We start from the raw sequence: 21,953 nt of genomic DNA, 5'->3' as shown, positions 1-21,953 counted from the left end.
GTGTAAAAAATTAAGATTTTGAATTTTCTCCTTCACTTTGCTGCTATTCATGTGAAACACCTAGGGTTAAAACACTTACTGAATGTCATTTTGAATACTTTGGGGGTGTAGTTTTTATAATGGGGTCATTTATGGGGTATTTCTAATATGAAGACCCTTCAAATCCACTTCAAAACTGAACTGGTCCCTGAAAAATATCGAGTTTGAAAATTTTGTGAAAAATTGGAAAATTGCTGCTGAACTTTGAAGCCCTCTGGTGTCTTCCAAAAGTAAAAACTCATCAATTTTATGATGCAAACATAAAGTAAACATATTGTATATGTGAATCAAAAAAATGTATTCGTAATATACATTTTCCTTACAAGCAGAAAGCTTCAAAGTTAGAAAAATGCAAAATTTTCTAATTTTTCATCAAATTTACGGATTTTTCACCAAGAAAGGATGCAAGTTACCACAAAAATTTACTACTATGTTAAAGTAGAATATGTCGCAAAAAAACTGTCTCGAAATCAGAATGATAACTAAAAGCATTCCAGAGTTATTAATGTTTAAAGTGACAGTGGTCAGATGTGCAAAAAACGCTCTGGTCCTTAAGGCCAAAATGGTCATGAAGGGGTTAAGTGGGAGAACTTGCACAATTGGTGGCTGACTAAATACTTTTTTCCCCACTGTAGTCCCTGTTTCCGTTGACATGGTTTCCTCATCAAATTATATCTTCAGACTTTCCAATATAAATGATAATAAGAAAACATGAATATGGGTTATAAAAATATTAACACTTCCATAATGAATTGGTTATGGGAGACTAGAGAGAGGTTTGAACTAGAAGAGAGGGAAATATACAGGTGTCAAGTACTGTGAAAAGAAGTGTGGGAACTCTCCCAAGATTTCCAATCGAAGGCTGGTCCTCCAGGAATCATGCTAATGGTAGCAATGTTCCATCTTGTTGAAAAAGTTCATTAACCCCTTAAGGACCCAGGACGTACTAGAACATCATGGCACCCTGGGCTTTAAGGACCCAGGACGTACTAGTACGTCCTGGCATTTTCTGGTCCCTGCCGCGCCCCGGGCAGAGATCGGAAGCGGATGCCTGCTGAAATGCTTCAGCAGGCATCCAGGGCAAACGCCGAGGGGGGCCATGTAGGCCTGCGATCTCCGGCGATACCGGGCTGATCGGGTCTCTGGGACCCGACCGCCCGGTAATTTTGCATGATCCCGGCTTTCAAAGACAGCCAGGACCATGCTGGAGGCTAGGAGCGAGGTGGCAAGCCTGCCACCTCCTCCTATCCCCTGCGATCGGTCGGTTAGCTAACCGACCAATTGCAGGGGGGGGGGGGCGGTTACTTCCTCCCGCCCTGCCCGGCCCCTGGATGTCCGGAGAGGACGGGAGGAAGACTGGAGGACGCAGCGGGGGACGGGGGAGTGCTGGGGACCGGCCCCGGTACTTACCTCGTCCCTCGCGGCGACAGGTGAGTTCCTCTTCAGCCGCGGTCGGGCCCTTTACAGCAATGCACGTCGCCATAAAGCGACATGCATTGCTGTAATGGAACCCTGTATACTACAACTCCCAGCATGCCCAGACAGCCCTTGGCGTCTGGGCATGCAGGGAGTTGCAGTTTTGCAACATCTGGAGGTCCACAGTTTGGAGACCACTGTGCCCTTCCAGATGTTGCAAAACTACACATCCTCAGCATTCTCTTACTGTCCAGGCATGCTGGGAGTTGCAGTTCTGTAACATCTGGCCCTTCAGATGTTGCAGAACTACAACTCCCAGCATGCCTGGACAGTTTTGGCATACTGGGAGTTGTAGTTTTGCAACATCTGGAGGGCTACAGCTTGGACACCACTACACAGTGGTCCCCAAACTGTTCTCCTCCAGCTGTTGCGTAACCACTACTCCCAATATACCCTTCGGCTGTCTGGGCATGCTGGGAGTTGTGGTTTTGCAACAACTGGAGGCACACTGGTTGGGAAACATTGTCTGTTTCCTAACTCAGTGTTTCCCAACACGTGTGCCTCCAGCTGTTGCAAAACTATAACTACCAGCATGCACTGATAGACTGTGCATGCTGGGAGTTGTAGTTTTGCAACAGCTGGAGGTTCCCCCCCCTGTGAATGTACAGGGTACATTCACATGGGCAGGGGGCTTACAGTGAGTATCAGGCTGCAAGTTTGCGATGCAGCAAATTTTGCGCGGCAGCTCAAACTCGCAGCGGGAAACTCGCTGTAATCCCCCGCCCGGGTGACTGTACCCTAAAAACACTACACAAAAATAACACAAAATAAAATAAAAAGTAAAAAACACTACATATACACATACCCCTACACAGCCCCCCTCCCCTCCCCAATAAAAATGAAAAACGCCTGGTACGCCACTGTTTCCAAAATGGAGCCTCCAGCTGTTGCAAAACAACAACTCCCAGTATTGCCGGACAGCCATTGACTGTCCAAGCATGCTGGGAGTTTTGCAACAGCTGGAGGCACCCAGTTTGGGAATCACTGGCGTAGAATACCCCTATGACCACCCCTATGCAAATCCCTAATTCAGGCCTCAAATGCATATGGTGCTCTCACTTTGGAGTCCTGTCGTATTTCAAGGCAACAGTTTAGGGCCACATATGGGGTATCGCCGTACTCGGGAGAAATTGCCTAACAAATTTTGGGGGGCTTTTTCTCCTTTCACCCCTTAAGAAAAGGTGAAATTGGGGTCTACACCAGCATGTTAGTGTAAAAAAAATAATTTTTTACAATAACATGCTGGTGTTGCCCTATACTTTTTCATTTTGACAAGAGGTAAAAGGGGAAAAAAGTCCCCCAAAATTTGTAATGCAATTTCTCCCGACTAGGGAAATACCCCATATGTGGGCGCAAAGTGCTCTAGGGGCGCAGAACAAGGCCCAGAAGGGAGAGTGCACCATGTACATTTGAGGTGATTTGCACAGGGGTGGCTGATTGTTACAGCAGTTTTGACAAACGCAAAAAACAAAAAAAACCACATGTGACCCCATTTCGGAAACTACACCCCTCACGGAATGTAATGAGGGGTGCAGTAAGAATTTACCCCCCACTGGTGTCTAATAGATCTTTGGAACAGTGCGCTGTGCAAATAAAACATTTTGTACAGCCCACTGTTCCAAAGATCTGACAGACACCAGTGGGGGGTAAATGCTCACTGTACCCCTTGTTACGTTCCTCAAGGGGTCTAGTTTCCAAAATGGTATGCCATGCGTTTTTTTTTTAGCTGTCCTGGCACTATAGGGGCTTCCTAAATGCGACATGCCCCCGAGCAAAATTTGCTCTCAAAAAGCCAAATGTGACTCCTTCTCTTCTGAGCATTGTAGTTCGCCCGTAGTGCACTTCAGGTCAACTTATGGGGTACCTCCATACTCAGAAGAGATGGGGGGTATTTTCTGCTATTAACCCTTGCAAAAATGCGAAATTTGGGGGGAAACACTATTTTTTTTTTTTTTTTTTACGTATGCAAAAGTCATGAAACCCCTGTGGGGTATTAAGGCTCACTTTATTCCTTGTTACGTTCCTCAAGGGGTCTAGTTTCCAAAATGGTATGCCATGTGGTTTTTTTTTTTGCTGTCCTGGCACCATAGGGGCTACCTAAGAGCAACATGCCCCCCCAAAAACCATTTCAGGAAAATGTACTCTCCAAAATCCCCTTGTCGTTCCTTCCCTTCTGAGCCCGCCGAACATTTTACATAGACATATGAGGTATGTGCTTACTCGAGAGCAATTGGGCTACAAATATAAGTATACATTTTCTCCTTTTACCCCTTGAGGGTCTACAAGAAGATGCGAGTGTAAAAAATGAAGATAGTGAATTTTCTCCTTCACTTTGCTGCTATTCCTGTGAAACACCAAAAGGGTTAAAACACTGACTGAATGTCATTTTGAATACTTTGGGGGGTGCAGTTTTTATAATGGGGTCATTTGTGGGGTATTTCTAATATGAAGGCCCTTCAAATCCACTTCAAACCTGAACTGGTCCCTGAAAAATAGTGAGTTTGGAAATTTTGTGAAAAATTGGAAAATTGCTGCTGAACTTTCAAGCCCTTTGGTGTCTTCCAAAAGTAAAAACTCATCAATTTTATGATGCAAACATAAAGTTAGAAAAATGCTAAATTTAAAATTTTTTCATCAAATTTTGGGATTTTTCACCAAGAAAGGATGCAAGTTACCACAAAATTTTACCACTATGTTAAAGTAGAATATGTCACGAAAAAACAATCTCGGAATCAGATTGATAACTAAAAACATTCCAGAGTTATTAATGTTTAAAGTGACAGTGGTCAGATGTGCAAAAAATGGCCGGGTCCTAAGGTGTAAAATGGCTGGGTCCTTAAGGGGTTAAAGGAGTACTCTGGCGCTAAGACATCTTATCCCCTATCCAAAGGATAGGGGATAAGATGCCAGATCGCGGGTGGTCCCGCAGGGGACCCCCGTGATCTTCCACGCCGCACCCCGTTAGAATCAGCCCCCGGAGCGTGCTCGCTCCGGGTCTGATTACTGGCGATCACGGCTCCGCCCCGTGTGACGTCACGCTCCGCCCCCTCAATGCAAGCACGCTCCGGGGGCTGATTCTAGCGGGGTGTGGTGTGGAAGATCACGGGGGTCCCCAGCGGCGGGACCCCCCCAGCGATCTGGCATCTTATCCCCTATCCTTTGATGACTTAGCGCCGGAGTACCCCTTTAATGAACTTCCCATGCATTCCTGCAGGACTTGAGCCTTGAAAGTATAGTATTATGGACGGGTATGTCGGATGACAGAGAGGTCTGTCAGAGGAGGAGGACAAAGGGGTGTATAATAGGAAAGAGGGGTTAGTAGGATTGTCTGACGGAAGATAGAGGGGTTTGAAGGATATACTTAGAAAAATATAGAGATATGTATGACTCCAATTGTCTCCAACTCCCAGCAGGCCAGGACAGCATAAGGCAGTCAGGGCATGCTGGGAGTTGTAGTCTTGAACCAGCTGGAGGCACCCCTGCAATTTCCAGAATGCCCAGACAGCAAAAAGCAGTCATGGCATGCTGGGAGTTGTAAGCTTGGAACAGCTGGGGGCATCACTGCAACTCCCAGCATTCCCGGACAGCAAGAGGCTGTAAGTGCATGCTGGGAGATATAGTCTGTAAACAGCTGGAGGCACCCCTGCAACTCCCAGCATGCCCTGAAAGCATAAGGCAGTCAGGGCATGCTGGGAGTTGTAGTGTTGAACCAGCTGGAGGCACCCCTGCAATTTCCAGAATGCCCAGACAGCAAAAAGCAGTCATGGCATGCTGGGAGTTGTAAGCTTGGAACAGCTGGGGGCATCACTGCAACTCCCAGCATTCCCGGACAGCAAGAGGCTGTAAGTGCATGCTGGGAGATATAGTCTGTAAACAGCTGGAGGCACCCCTGCAACTCCCAGCATGCCCTGAAAGCATAAGGCAGTCAGGGCATGCTGGGAGTTGTAGTGTTGAACCAGCTGGAGGCACCCCTGTTGGACAACATTGATATATGGGCAGGTTAGTGTTCTCCTCATTGTGAGATGCTGTTACTTCTTGCAGATTGTAAGCAGTGTGGTTCCATAGCTAGAATGTAGCGTGCGCACACAGCAGCAGCGTGCTCTTCTATTGGACAGGGGGAGGGCAGCAGCTTACAGGAAGTAGGTGAGGGAAATCATGGGAAATGTAGTCTGGATGACATAGCTGCTCACTCCTTCGGGCAGCAATAACTGGAGAACAACTGGACCATAGACAAATGGTTGGAAAGGTCTTTCAAGCAGCTGTCAGGTGAGGTAAGCGCTGCAGATGGGGTAAAACCAATAAGAAATTCCAGCCAAGGGATGTAGCTTGTAGCCTGATAATAGAGGGCTGGACCTCTTTGAATGTAATATGCTTGAGGAGTACCACAAGCTCCAGCTTCACTGACCGGGGGGATGACAGTGACGGGGAGCAGAGAGGAACGTTCCAACAGCGCACTTTAACTGAAAATAAGCTTCCCTGCAAAATAACACGCCGGTAACAGATGACATCATCGAATGAACAAGCCAATGGGCACCCTTCTCTCTTGCCAAGTATCCCGCTCCGGTAAGAGCCGCGCTGCAATTGGTGGAATGCGCAGAGCAAGGTGATTGGCTGTTAGCAGAGAAGCGCTTACTGTTCAATATAAATAATATCACGTGAGGCAACTTCCGGTTGAGAAGGGTTTCCCCGGGTGCCAGGCTTTATAGAGATATGGTGCCAGTGTCACCTGTGCCGTTACATACATGGTCCCTGGAAGAGCTGTGGGTCAGACGTGTGGTGCCTGTGCTCTGTGTGCTGAGACTCTTATCGTGTCTGTGGTTAGATATATCTGTGTGGTAGATGTTATATCCGATCAACAAGCAGATCCTGTGGCCTGAGATAAAGCTGGCTCAATGTAGTGTTTATGTGGGGTGTATCCGCTGAGGGGGTGTGAGATAGTCAGTGGCGTCTCCAGCTTATATATTAGGGGGGGGGGGCACACTGGGGGCCATTGTAAAATGCTACATACTTTATATGCTGACAGAGTATGAACAGTGCTACACACAGTGCCAGCAGGATATAACAGCGCTGCACACAGTGCCAGCAGGATATAACAGCGCTGCACACAGTGCCAGCAGGATATAACAGCGCTGCACACAGTGCCAGCAGGATATAACAGCGCTGCACACAGTGCCAGCAGGATATAACAGCGCTGCACACAGTGCCAGCAGGATATAACAGCGCTGCACACAGTGCCAGCAGGATATAACAGCGCTGCACACAGTGCCAGCAGGATATAACAGTGCTGCACACAGTGCCAGCAGGATATAACAGTGCTGCACACAGTGCCAGCAGGATATAACAGTGCTGCACACAGTGCCAGCAGGATATAACAGCGCTGCACACAGTACCAGCAGGATATAACAGTGCTGCACACAGTACCAGCAGGATATAACAGTGCTGCACACAGTGCCAGCAGGATATAACAGCGCTGCACACAGTGCCAGCAGGATATAACAGTGCTGCACACAGTGCCAGCAGGATATAACAGCGCTGCACACAGTGCCAGCAGGATATAACAGCGCTGCACACAGTGCCAGCAGGATATAACAGCGCTGCACACAGTGCCAGCAGGATATAACAGCGCTGCACACAGTGCCAGCAGGATATAACAGTGCTGCACACAGTGCCAGCAGGATATAACAGCGCTGCACACAGTGCCAGCAGGATATAACAGCGCTGCACACAGTGCCAGCAGGATATAACAGTGCTGCACACAGTGCCAGCAGGATATAACAGTGCTGCACACAGTGCCAGCAGGATATAACAGCGCTGCACACAGTGCCAGCAGGATATAACAGTGCTGCACACAGTGCCAGCAGGATATAACAGTGCTGCACGCTGTGCCAGCAGGGTATAACAGTGCTGCACGCTGTGCCAGCAGGATATAACAGTGCTGCACGCTGTGCCAGCAGGATATAACAGCGCTGCACGCTGTGCCAGCAGGATATAACAGCGCTGCACACAGTGCCAGCAGGATATAACAGTGCTGCACACAGTGCCAGCAGGATATAACAGTGCTGCACGCTGTGCCAGCAGGATATAACAGTGCTGCACGCTGTGCCAGCAGGATATAACAGTGCTGCACGCTGTGCCAGCAGGATATAACAGTGCTGCACGCTGTGCCAGCAGGATATAACAGCACTGCACGCATAATAGTGCCATACAAGAGCCCCTCACAACGTAAGTGTCCACTAGAAAGGATTGTGCCAACCCAGTAACCCATCTCCTATCATTCTGACCTATGCAGCCTCAGTTATGATGGGAGTTGTAGCCTTGAGAGCCACAGATTGGGGTACAGTGTCACCAATCATCACTACAGAACTTACAAGTGACTACAACTCTGGTGGGAAAGACAGAACACATAATGATATCAGTGTCGTCCTCTGTTGTCTTTCCTTTTCTTCTTCATGTGATCCAGATGCCGTTTCTTCTTCCAGCTATATGATTTTCTGCAGAGTTTGATGCCCGGACATCATTGGTTCCTCACTTTGTCAGAAGATCCTCATCCTCTATATTACACAATAATAATTATAACTCTGCCAGACTGTGCCCCCCACAAGTACTCCTCCAGACCCCACTATCCCCCTAGATCCTCCTTCAGACCCCTCTGCTTCCTCCTTCTCCAGAACCCTCTCACCTCTACCCTCAGGGCCCCCTTATTGTGGCCTATATCTCTCAATGGCTAGGATTAGATGCACAGGGGAGCAGAAAGTATAACACATCATAGGATTGGATATAGTAGCTTAGTAGACAGATTCGCACATGATAAGATTAGATACAGTGACACAACAGACAGTATTACTCATGGAAGGATTAGATACAGCACCTCAGCAGACAGATCATCCATGATAGTATTAGATACCCAGGCTCAGCAAACAGTAAGACATAGTGGGTTTAGATACACAGCTCAGTAGATAGTATCATACATGGTAGAATAAGATACACTAGTTAAGCAGATAGTATCATACATAACAGTACAGTATTAGATACAAAGCACAGTAGACAGTTTCACACATTATAGGATTAGATACACAGCTCAGCAGACCACACATGGGGGAGGATTAGATACACAGCTTACACATGACAGGGGGTTTCAGCAGGTCAGCGTCTCTTCTTTCTCTCTGGGCGGCTCTGAGGACAGGCAGGGGCACGATGCTCTTAAAGGGGTACTCCGTTGGCAAACTTTTTTTTATTTATTTTTTTATCAACTGGTGCCAAAAATGTAAACAGATTTGTAAATTACTTCTATAAAAAAAATCTTAATCCTTTCAGTACTTATTAGCTGCTGAATACTACAGAGGAAATACTTTTCTTTTTGGAATACAGAGCTCTCTGCTGACATCACGAGCACAGTGCTCTCTGCTAACATCTCTGTCCATTTTAAAGGAAATCTGTCATCAGAATCACCCGCACTAAACCTGTTACACAGGCTTGTAGTGCGGGTGATCCTGATTAAAACGCTCCTTACCTGGTTAAAAACGGTTCAGTGGTTCTTAAGATATCTATATTTTTAGTTTTCTGTTATTCCCTGGCTTGGGACTCAGTGGGGGGGTGTTATCATCTGGGACTCGGCCACACGTCATTCTAGCTGGGCGGAGCTGCCGCCCGGCTTATGAATATTCATGAACTAATCCTCGCGGCCCTCCCCACCAGACCTAGAAAAAGGTGTTAGACTACGAGGATAAGTTCATGAATATTCATGAGCCGGGCGGCAGCTCCGCCCAGCTAGAATGACGTGTGGCCGAGTCCCAGATGTTAACACCTCCCACTGAGTCCCAAGCCAGGGAATAACAGAAAACTAAAAATATAGATATCTTAAGAACCACTGAACCATTTTTAACCAGGTAAGGAGCGTTTTAATCAGGATCACCCGCACTACAAGCCTGTGTAACAGGTTTAGTGCGGGTGATTCTGATGACAGATTTCCTTTAAGAACTTTCCAGAGTAGAAGAAAATCCCTATAGCAAACATATGCTGCTCTGGACAGTTCCTAAAATGGACAGAGATGTCAGCAGAGAGCTCTGTGTTCCAAAAAGAAAACCATTTCCTCTGTAGTAGTCAGCAGCTAATAAGTACTGAAAGGATTAAGATTTTTTTTATAGAAGTAATTTACAAATCTGTTTATTTTTCTGGCACCAGTTGATTTAAAAAAAAAATTGCAACGGAGTACCCCTTTAAAGTGGCAATCTCCCTGCCCCAGCTGATAGGACTTGGACTACCCCTTTAAAGTGGCAATCTCCCTGCCCCAGCTGATAGGACTTGGACTACCCCTTTAAAGTGGCAATCTCCCTGCCCCAGCTGATAGGACTTGGAGCTGTGGCTTGTACTGGACAAAGGCCCCCGACAGTGCACAGGGGGAACTGAGCTTCCAGAGCAGCAGAGTTTTTTTTTTTTTTTTTAGTTTAAAAAAAGAATAAAAAAAGTCTAGTGTCAGGGTGAGGGGCCATGTTTACATGATATGTTGTTAAGGGGATAAATGTCTGATTGCCTGGGTCGACTGGTTAGATCCCCACAATCTCTGCAGTGGGTCCAAACTGTTTAATATTAATCTAATTTAGGGTTTTAATGATCAGGCAGAATTTTAAGCTCTGTTCACAGCTACATAGTGGCATCTATTTACACTGCTCAAAAAATTTAAGGGAACACTAAGATGACACATCCTAGATCTGAAGGAATGAACTAATCGCATGAAATACTTTCCTCTTTAGGCTAAGTTTCCACTTTTTTTTTTTTTCTGGCAGTTTTTGGATATCTGCCACTGCAGTTTTTGAGCCAAAGTCAGAAGTGGATCCATAAGGGAGGAGAAGTGTAAGTTCTTCCTTTATATGTCCTATTCCTTTTGAATACATTTCTGGCTTTGGCTCTAAAACTGCAGTGGCAGATATCCAAAAACTGCCAGAGAAAAAAACAAGTGGAAACTTAGCCTCACATAGTTGAATGTGCTGACAACAAAATCACACAAAAATGATCAATGGAAATCAAATTTATCAACCCATGGAGGTCTGGATATGGAGTCACACTCAAAATTAAAGTGAAAAACCACCCTACAGGCTGATCCAACTTTGATGTAATGTCCTTAAAACAAGTCAAAATGAGGCTCAGTAGTGTGTGTGGCCTCCACGTGCCCGTAGGACCTCCCTACCACGCCTGGGCATGCTCCTGATGAGGTGGCGGATAGTCTCCTCAGGGATGTCCTCCCAGACCTGGACTAAAGCATTCGCCAACTCCTGGACAGCCTGTGGTGCAATGTGGTGGATGGAGCGAGACATGATGTCCCAGATGTGCTCAAACGGATTCAGGTCTGGGGAATGGGCCGGCCAGTCCATAACATCAATGCCTTCCTCTTGCAGGAACTGCTGACATACTCCAGCCACATGAGGTCTAGCATTGTTTTGCATTAGGAGGAACCCAGAGCCATCCGCACCAGCTACTGAACCTACTTTCATCTGTGAAGAGCACAGGGCGCCAGTGGGGAATTTGCCAATCTTGGTGTTCTCTGGCAAATGCCAAACATCCTGCATGGTGTTGGACTGTAAGCACAACCCCCACCTGTGGACATCGGGCCCTCATACCACCCTCATGGAGTCTGTTTCTGACTGTTTGAGTGGACACATGCACATTTGTGGCCTGCTGGAGGTCATTTTGCAGGGCTCTAGCAGTGCTCCTCCTGCTCCTCCTTGCACAAAGGCGGAGGTAGCAGTCCTGCTGCTGGGTTGTTGCCCTCCTATGGCTTCTTCCACATCTCCTGATGTACTGGCCTGTCTCCTGGTAGCTCCAGGAATCATAGGAACTGATAAGTGGTCTGTGGTTACCACCTGCAGAACCACTCCTGTCTTGCTAATTGCCTATAAGTTCCACCTGTTGTCTGTTCCATTTGCACAACAGCATGTGAAATTGATTGTCAATCAGTGTTGCTTCCTGAGTGGACAGTGTGATTTCACAGAAGTGTCATTGACTTGGAGTTACATTGTGTTTAAGTTATTTTTTTGAGCAGTGTATAATAAAAGCCACAACGCTCTGCAGATACACTGCATGATAAGTGCCAGCAGCACCCGATGGACTCACGTTGACTTAGTGATGAATTCTGATGAGTTGTTCAATTGTAATAGAGAAGTATTTCATGGATTTTCAGTGCAGATTTCAGAAGAAATAGGGTGCTATGGGTTTCTAAAATCTACGACATGTTCTGCTTTCATCTCCATTTTTATAATTTTTTTGTTCTTTATTTAAGCAGCATGTGGGAATGGCTAAGGGTACGTTGACACTTCAAGAATTCCAGTGCAGCAGCCTCTCATTGTTTTAATGGGATTCTGCTGCACTGCGTACACTGCTGAATTTATGTGTCAGAATTTCAAATGGTGACAGGGCATGTCCAAGCAGACCTTGTGCCAAATGTACCAGGCAGCTCTTCTGTGATCAAAATTTCTATCCCGGAATTTCTCTGGGCAGACATTACAAAGTGTACATGCGCCCTTATATTGTACTGCTGAAACAAGTTGATGCTGGTTTCTTTATTGACACAAGATGCTACAATCCGGTGTCAAATTGTTTAATCTGGAAGCTCTGTTCACCATAGCGGAAGCCCCTGCAGCTTACAAGATTTTAGGAAGTATACAGTTCTCAGGATGTTTTGAAGTTTACAACTGGGAGTTGTTGCCAACAGATGAGTGCAGGAGTAGACATTGATTGTATAGCGTGTGTGGTACCGCTGGGTAACCACATTGTTGGATCCCACAAAAAAAGTGTACACTCACAAATATAAACATAGTCTCTCTAAGAATACATGCACACATATAGTGGGGATCAAAAGTTTGGGCACCCCATGTACAAATTTGTATTAAAGGGGTACTCTGATTTGTTTAACCCCTTAAGGACTCAGCCCATTTTGGCCTTAAGGACTCAGACAATTTAATTTTTACGTTTTCATTTTTTCCTCCTCGCCTTCTAAAAATCATAACTCTTTTATATTTTCATCCACAGACTAGTATGAGGGCTTGTTTTTTGCGCGACCAGTTGTCCTTTGTAATGACATCACTCATTATATCATAAAATGTATGGCGCAACCATAAAACACTATTTTTGTGGGGAAATTAAAACGAAAAACGCAATTTTGCAAATTTTGGAAGGTTTTGTTTTCACGCCGTACAATTTATGGAAAAAATTACATGTGTTCTTTATTCTGAGGGTCAATACGATTAAAATGATACCCATTATTATATACTTTAAAAAATCACAAACTTTTTAACCAAATTAGTACGTTTATAATCCCTTTATTTTGATGACCTCTAACTTTTTTATTTTTCCGTATAAGTGTCGGTATGGGGCTCATTTTTTGCGCCATGATCTGTACTTTTTTTGATACCACATTTGCATATAAAAAACTTTTAATACATTTTTTATAATTTTTTTTAATAAAATGTATAAAAAAAGTAGGAATTTTGGACTTTTTTATTTTTTTTTTCGTTCACGCCGTTCACCGTACGGGATCATTGACATTTTATTTTAATAGTTCGGACATTTACGCACGCGGCGATACCAAATATGCCTATAAAAATGTTTTTTACGCTTTTTGGGGGTAAAATAGGAAAAAACGGACGTTTTACTTTTTTATTGGGGGAGGGGATTTTTCACTTTTTTTTTACTTTTACATTTTTTTACTTTTTTTTTTACACTTGAATAGTCCCCATAGGGGACTATTCATAGCAATACCATGATTGCTAATACTGATCTGTTCTATGTATAGGACATAGAAAAGATCAGTGTTTTCGGTGCTCTTCTGTTCTGGTCTGCTCGATCACAGACCAGAGCAGGAGACGCCGGGAGCCGCACGGAGGAAGGAGAGGGGACCTCCGTGCGGCGTTATGAATGATCGGATCCCCGCAGCAGCGCTTTCTTTTATTTTTCTTTTATTTTAAATTCTTTTATTTTTGAAACACAGAGCTGTCTGCTGACATCATGAGCACAGTGCTCTCTGCTGACATCTCTGTCCATTTTAGGAACTGCCCAGAACAGCATATGTTTGCTATGGGGATTTCCTTTTACTCTAGACAATTCCTAAAATTGACAGAGATGTCAGCAGAGAGTACTGTGCTCATGATGTCAGCAGACAGCTCTGTGTTTCAAAAAGAAAAGCATTTCCGCTGTAGTATTCAGCAGCTAATAAGTACAGGAAGGATTAAGATTTTTTTTTAATAGAAGTAATTTACAAATCTGTTTTAACTTCCTGGCACCAGTTGATTTAAAAAAAAAAAATAAAAAAAAAAAAAAAAAGTTTTTCACCGGAGTACCCCTTTAATGTGCATAATGAAGCCAAGGAAAGATGAAAAAAATTTCCAAAAGGCATCAAATTACAGATTAGACATTCTTATAATATGTCAACAAAAGTTAGATTTTATTTCCATCATTTAAACTTTCAAAATAACGGAAAATAAAAAAATTGTGTCTGCAAAAGTTTGGGCACCGTGCAGAATTTATAGCATGCACTACCCTCTTTGCAAAGCAGTGTCATGGATTGTTCTCAATCATCATCTGGAAAGACCAGGTGATGTCCATCTCAAAGGTTTTAAATGCCCAGACTCATCTGACCTTGCCCCAACAATCAGCACCATGGGTTCTTCTAAGCAGTTGTCTAGAAATCTGAAACTGAAAATAGTTGACGCTCACAAAGCTGGAGAAGGCTATAAGAAGATAGCAAAACATTTTCAGATGTCAATATCCTTTGTTCGGAATGTAATTAAGAAATGGCAGTCATCAGGAACAGTGGAAGTTAAAGCAAGATCTGGAAGACCAAGAAAAATATCAGACAGAACAGCTTGCAGGATTGTGAGAAAAACTATTCAGAACCCACGTTTGACTGCACAATCCCTCCAGAAAGATCTGGCAGACACTGGAGTTGTGGTACACTATTCCACTATAAAGAGATACTTGTACAAATATGGTCTTTCAGAAGAAAACCTCTTCTACGTCCTCACCACAAAAATCAGCGTTTCATCTTTGCAATTGAACATATAGACAAGCCTGATGCATTTTGGAAACAAGTTCTGTGGGCCGATGAGGTTAAAATTGAACTTTTTGGCAGGAATGAGCAAAGGTACGTTTGGAGAAGAAGGGGAACAGGATTTAATGAAAAGAACATCTGTCCAACTGTTAAGCATGGGGGTGGATCAATCATGCTTTGGGGTTGTATTGCAGCAAGTGGCACAGGGAACATCTCATGAGTAGAAGGAAAATGGATTCAATAAAATTTCAGCAAGTTTTGGATGCTAACTTGATGCCATCTGTGAAAAAGCTGAAGTTAAAGAGAGGATGGCTTCTACAAATGGATAATGATCCTAAATACACCTCGAAATCCACGCGGATTACATCAAGAGGCGCAAACTGAAGGTTTTGCCATGGCCTTCACAATCTCCTGACCTCAACATAATTGAAAATGTATGGATAGACCTTAAAAGAGCAGTGTGTGACAGACAGCCCAGAAATCTCAAAGAACTGAAAGACTTTTGTAAGGAAGAATGGGCAAAGATACCTCAAACAAGAATTGAAAGACTCTTGGCTGGCTACAAAAAGCGTTTACAAGCTGTGATACTTGCCAAATGGGGCAGTACAAGATATTAACTCTGCAGACGCAATTTTTTTGTTTTCTGTTATTTTGAAAGTGTAAATGATGGAAATAAAATCTAACTTTTGTTGACATATTATAAGAATGTCTAATCTGTAATTTGATGCCTTTTGGAGATTTTTCCATCTTTCCTTGGCTTCTACATGCAAATTTTTACCTGGGGTGCCCAAACTTTTGATCCCCACTGTACCATATCTTCTGCAGATTTTATGCAGATCAGTAGAAGAAAATCCACAGCAGATACAACACATGTGAATGTATCCTTAGACTGCATTTAAAATAATGAGTGTAACAGAAGCAAGCTGTGGGATATGCTGTCATCCCATTCTCCTTGGTTGCTGAAGTTTACCACTAAATTTGAATTAGGTGTGAACCTAGCCTAACCAATCACATCTTCGCTTTCATTTTGCCAGGTCTTGTTCAAAATAGAAAGCTGAGCTGTGATTGTTATGAGACATCTCTCCAGTTTTTGCTTCAGTCTGATTGATTAAAGGGGTTATCCAGGAAAAAACTTTTATATATATATCAACTGGCTCCAGAAAGTTAAACAGATTTGTAAATTACTTCTATTAAAAAAATCTTAACTTCAGAAGTTCATAAGTACTGAAAGGATTAAGTTTGTTCTTTTCTGTCTAAGTGCTCTCTGATGACACCTGTCTCAGCAAATCCCCATAGCAAACCTCTTCTAAACTGGGCGTTTCCCGAGACACGTGTCATCAGAGAGAACTTAGACAGAAAAGAACAACCTAAACTTCAGAAGCTCATAAGTGCTGAAAGGATTAAGATTTTTTAATAGAAGTTATTTACAAATCTGTTTAACTTTCTGGAGCCAGTTGATATATAAAAAAAAGTTTATTCCTGGAATGCCCCTTTAAAGGAGTACTCTGGTGCGGACTACTCCAGCTCCGTCCTGCCCGGGCTGCAAAAAAAAATTTGAATATAAACCATCACTCACCTTCCTGGGTTCCCACGGAGCGCCACTACAGCTGATCAGTCCTCCGGTCCATCTTCTTCTTACTTCCGTGTGAACGAAGCGTCACATGGTGCTCAGTCTATAATGGGCCGAGGCAGAACATCACGGCGGCTGGCGATAGGCTGAGCGCCATGTGATGCTTCGTTCACACGGAAGTATGAAGAAGATGGACTGGAGGACTGATCAGCTGTAGTGGGCTCCGCGGGAACCCAGGAAGGTGAGAGATGGTTTATTTTCATTTTTTTGCAGCCCGGGCAGGATGGAGCAGGAGTAGTCTGCACCAGAGTACTCCTTTTTAATGGGGGCCAATGTGTAATAAATACCCATTGTGTGTTTTCTTTCCTCAGGTAATGGTTAAAGGTCTACCACTGAAATGAAAAATGGCAGCCCTTTGTCCTCCACCATCTCCCGCCGTAGCCAAGACTCTGATAAGTATTGATGGTTACTCGCCCATTTTAGCTGCTACCTTTGCTTATTGGGACAACATTTTAGGACCTCGAGTGAGGCATATCTGGGCCCCAAAAACAGATGAAGTTGTGCTGAGCGATGGAGAGGTTACATTTCTGGCAAATCACACGTTAAATGGCGAGATCTTGAGGAATGCAGAAAGTGGGGCAATTGATGTGAAATTCTTTGTACTTGCAGAAAAGGGAGTGATCATTGTGTCTCTTATTTTTGATGGAAACTGGAATGGTGATCGGAGTACTTACGGGCTCTCTATCATTCTGCCACAAAGTGAACTATGCTTCTACCTGCCTCTACACAGGGTCTGTGTGGCCCGTCTTACACACATCATCAGGAAGGGGCGCATATGGATGCACAAAGTAAGTCCATGAATTTCCGGATGTGTGGCTACATGTGCTATGTTAAACAAATAGAAAGATGCATGACAGAAATTGGGAGTAAGTATTTGGCACAATGTGAATGATTTGAATGGACCTTTACAGTATATTCACACATGGCAGACCTTTTAATCATCTAACAACTAAAATGAAAACTTATCATTATCATAAAATAAAAGATTACAAAAAATACGCTCCAGCATCTAATTTTGGTTCCTAGGAAAAATTATGAGTCATAGATGTCCTTTAAAGGGGTTGTCCAGTAAAAATATCTTATACCTTATCTGCAGGATAGGGGATTAGTAAATGTTACTATGTGGCTATTGCCCAGGTCTCAACAAACTTTAAACTGCCTTAGGGTACGTCCAGACAAACGGATCCACAGCTTATTTTACTCTACAGATCCGCTGCTGAAGGACCACTACAGAGTGCCTCAGATATGCCTTATCGGCGCGGCAATATTCAACTGCAGACACACTGTGATGTGCGAGTTGCCGCACGCATGTGCAATATATACTCGCACATCGTGGCTGCTCTCGGCCTTGCTCAGGGAGCAGGGGGAGCAGCAGCAATGTGTGCGAGTACACAAGGCATACACAGTGACTCGCACATCGCAGCAGTGTGTCTGCTCGTAGTGGCATATTGCAGCTTTGAGCAGGCATATGTGAGGCGGCGGATCTGCAGCGGAAAATACGCTGTGGAATTGGATCCGCTTTTCTGAACGTACCCCAAAGAAATATTTTAACACTATTATGTGTCTCCATATAACATTATGTAGTTATTTTAACAACTCTTTTCATCATCAAAATAACAGATAAATGCCAATTAAATCTAATTTTGAATCCTTCCTTTTACATAGAGTAGAAATATTCAGCTGCTTTTTTTTGGCACTAAACCAGTTTAAAAAAAAAACGTCTTTTTTTTTTTTTTTTGCATTCTGTGTCACTAACACTGTCACTCCCCAACCCCTTTGCTCTCTCTTTATACAGGGCCAGAGCATCATTTCCATGCTGACTGGAGAAGTTATCCCCATTATGGAGCTGCTGTCATCTATGAAGTCACATGGTGTTCCTGAAGAAATAGATGTAAGCCTTTAAACTTGGATCCTTCTGGAGAAAGTCTCCAAATCCATCTGTCAGCTCATTAATAATGTATTCTTGTGTCACCTCGTTCATTTGTCATTCCTTAAGAAGCGCCGGAGAATATAGCTCTTTGCCGCCCTCTGGTTTGTCTGTCGTGATGCCGAAAATATGCTAAAATGTAAAAAAGAACTCCTTGCTGTGAAGAATAGAATTTACATTATTATATGCAGTCTTCATGGTCTAGAGTAAAATCAGCCCACTGCGTCACTATACTGCTTGTAGGGACAACAACCACATCAATAAAACCTATTTATCATCTATTGAAGTGCCGTCACGCCCACTCCTATAGACTTGCATTGAGGGGACGGGCGTGACGTCACATGGGGGCGGAGTCCTGACGTCACGGACTTCGGTTCCCGGAGTCGCGACTCAGACCCTCCAGCGGTTCCGGTGAAAATAGAGGTGGGTGCCGCATGCAATAATGCGGGGGTCCCCAGTGGCGGAACCCCCGCGATCAGACATCTTATCCCCTATCCTTTTGGATAGGGGATAAGATGTCTAGTGTGGGAGTACCCGTTTAAGGGCTTCTATACCTGTTTTTATGGTGTCATGTACACCAAGTAGTCAAAGGGGCCAAAAAAAAGGTTTAAAATACAGCCTAAAATGGCAGCAAAAATAGTAGGAGGAAGCAAAAAATTTGGGAAAATAGATATATAAGTACAGCAATAATGCTTATATCGCATTTGCCAATCTAACATAAATGGTCTAAAGAAAAAATCTTCCAAACATTTTTATTTTATTTATTTATATGTTATTATAACTATTTTATTTTTTTGTGTAGATAGGAAAAGTTACTTAGTTTACATTTATAGATGTTATGACTACAGTCAGGGCCCGTTTAAGACTGTGTGGCCCTGGGCAAAAATAAAAAAATGGGGCTCCCGGATTCCATGACCAAAGATCTCTATGTTGTGCTCCCTGAATTGTGCTGCATCTCAACTAATGGGAGTAAATGAGACTGGGCTGCAAACACCAAATGGCTGTGACTACAACATGACAAACATAATAACTCCTTCCAGGTTGAATTTGTGGCTGTGGTAATCTGGGGGTCGCAATGTGACCCCATTTAGTGCAAATCTGCTCAGCTCCTGCCTCTGCAAGAACGGTGCACAGACAGCTGTGGAGCACCAGCAACTTGTAAGGACACACGTAGAGAAATCCAGCATCATAAAATGTATGGTCACATGGTCACAGAAAGCCATACATTGTATGTACTGGTCACAGCAGGAAAAATGAACAGCTTTAAAACAGGATTAGATACATTCCTGGAACAAAATAACATTAATGCTTATGAAGAAATATAAAATCCCATCCCTTCCCCAATATCGCGCCACACCCCTACCCTTCAATTCCCTGGTTGAACTTGATGGACATATGTCTTTTTTCGACCGTACTAACTATGTAACTATGTATGATGCCATTTTAAAGGGGTTATCCACCATAAGGCGATTTTAGTACGTACCTGGCAGACAGTAATGGACATGCTTAAGAAGGATCTGCGCTTGTCTTGGGGCTAAATGGCTATGTTGTGAGATTACGGAGAACCTCCGTGCGGATATTCCGAAAACTGCGGGGCACCGCATAATATGCCAGCGCTAGGACTACACAGGAATGCACCATCTCATAGACAGCTATGCATTCTGTGTGGACTCCTTCTTTGTGCGGACACAGAAAATAGAATTTCTGTGACGGAAACATCTAGCTTGTGCACAGTGCAGCAGAATCCTGTTGAATTCAACAAGCCCCCAATTAACAGTGATCTTCTCAGTGCTGCCGGTCAGTAATAGCACCCACATATACTATAACAGTGATCTTCTCAGTGCTGCCTGTCAGTAATAGCGCCCAGATATACTATAACAGTGATCTCCTCAGTGCTGCCTGTCAGTAATAGCACCCACATATACTATAACAGTGATCTCCTAAGTGCTGCCTGTCAGTAATAGTGCCCAGATATACTATAACAATGATCTTCTCAGTGCTGCCTGTCAGTAATAGCGCCCACATATACTATAACAGTGATCTTCTCAGTGCTGCCTGTCAGTAATAGTGCCCACATATACTATAACAATGATCTTCTCAGTGCTGCCTGTCAGTAATAGCGCCCACATATACTATAACAGTGATCTTCTCAGTGCTGCCTGTCAGTAATAGTGCCCAGATATACTATAACAGTGATCTTCTCAGTAATGCCTGTCAGTAATAGCGCCCAGATATACTATAACAGTGATCTTCTCAGTGCTGCCTTTTTAATCCATTGCACAGTCCATACATAGCACAGACTTACTATGGATCTACCAAGACCTGCAATGACATCATCAGGAGTCCTAGCCTATAGGAGTCATTGCAGGTCCATAGTAAGTCTGAGTGTTATGTCTATGGGCTCTCTGCAGCCCGGACAGCTTTAGGACTACACTAACAGTACTGTATTTTTCAGCAAATCGTGGCAAAAACACTGAGATTTTACTTCCATTTTTACACAAAATGCAGTAGTGTTAGTAATGCCTTAAAGCATTTCAGGGGCCCCCTTTTGGATGGGGGCCCTGGGCAACTGCCCCCCCCCTCCCTCTAATGCCAGCCCTTACTATGGTTGTACTACGGTTGTAAAATGTGTGAACTGAGAGATGTTTTCCTGTCTGATTTGATAGGAAAAAAAAAAATAAAACATTTTAAGGCATAAAACAAACATTTTACCTCTCAAAATGTGCTCCAAATGATGGCCTTAGATTGCTGTGGTCCCTGGAAACTTGGTGGTCTCTAGCCAGAAGTGCTGTTTTTTTATTTATTTATTTTTTATTTTCTCAATTACCTCTTTAGGCTATGTTTCCATAGAGTTTTTTTTTTTTTTTTTTTTTTTTTTTTTTGGGGGGGGGCATTTTTTTTAGAACACTGACACTGCAGTTTTAAAACCAGAAGTCAGAAGTGTATCCAGTAGGAAGGAGGTGTCTAAATCCTCCCTATATTTCCCATTCCTTCTTAACACACATAAGGGTTTAGCTCAAAAAGTGCAGTAGTAGTTGTTAATTGTCCATTGTTAAACCCATAATGGCCCTGATTTACTATTGTAAACCCGTCATATTTTGTCGGGTTGTGCGCCAGATTCTGACTCATTGCGCCAGAAATTCTGTCTGCGCCAGAATTTGCTCCAGAATTCACACTACGGTTGCAGTGAGGCTGGGTGAGGGGAAAACGTGCGCTCCTGTACCCCTGCCGGACCGGCGCCAAACTTCGTTGACTCTAATGAGTCAACTGGAGTCAAACAATGACTTGGCTTATGTATCCAGTTTTGTGACCGGACCTAAAACCGTAGTTTACTGCAGTTTTAGGTCCGGTCACAAAACCGCATACGGGGAAGAAATGAGCCGACCGGAGTCACTGTTTGACTCCAGTCGACTCATTAAAATCAATGGAGTTTGGCACCGGTCCGGCAGGGGTACAGGAGCGCACGGTTTTCCCCTCCCTCAGCCGGATACGGCAGCCTTACGCTGCAACCATAGTGTGAATGCAGCCTAACTCTATTTTACTGAAAAAACCCGAAAAAGGTATGTGGCAGTCGAGGAAAGTGGGAGTGGTCACCGAAAAGGGGCATGTTCCTGACATTTTCACAAAAATCAAACATATTTACTAAGGTTTCCACAGAAAATGTAGTAGATTTGAGCTGAAGAAAACCCCACAGATCAGAGCATGAGTAAATAAAGCAAAATGTAGTGAAAAGTGCAAAATGTAGGGGAATATTTATACCCCCTCCCCCCCCCATACTTTCCCCTATTACCTTCTTTTTTTTTTATCCATTGCACAGTCCATACATAGCACAGGCTCACTAT

The 21,953-nt window shown here is 43.8% G+C and overlaps 1 protein-coding gene across 6 annotated transcripts in view; it reads left to right on the top strand.

Moving 5' to 3' along the window:
- The first annotated feature begins 5,639 nt into the window (after positions 1-5,639).
- C9orf72 (C9orf72-SMCR8 complex subunit) overlaps positions 5,640-21,953 on the top strand; it is a 42,271-nt gene continuing 25,957 nt past the window's right edge. The window contains exons 1-3 of one of the 6 annotated variants that reach the window (XM_056520929.1): positions 5,640-5,781; positions 16,496-16,972; positions 17,980-18,075. In XM_056520929.1, coding sequence (XP_056376904.1) covers positions 16,529-16,972; positions 17,980-18,075 — 540 coding nt within the window. In that variant the 5' untranslated portion in view covers positions 5,640-5,781; positions 16,496-16,528. The other 5 variants (XM_056520920.1, XM_056520937.1, XM_056520952.1 and 2 more) reach the window with 5 other exon arrangements.

This window comes from Hyla sarda, chromosome 1 (assembly GCF_029499605.1).
Source record: "Hyla sarda isolate aHylSar1 chromosome 1, aHylSar1.hap1, whole genome shotgun sequence".
NCBI classification, from domain to species: domain Eukaryota; kingdom Metazoa; phylum Chordata; class Amphibia; order Anura; family Hylidae; genus Hyla; species Hyla sarda.
This window is presented reverse-complemented; position numbering and strand designations above follow the sequence as displayed.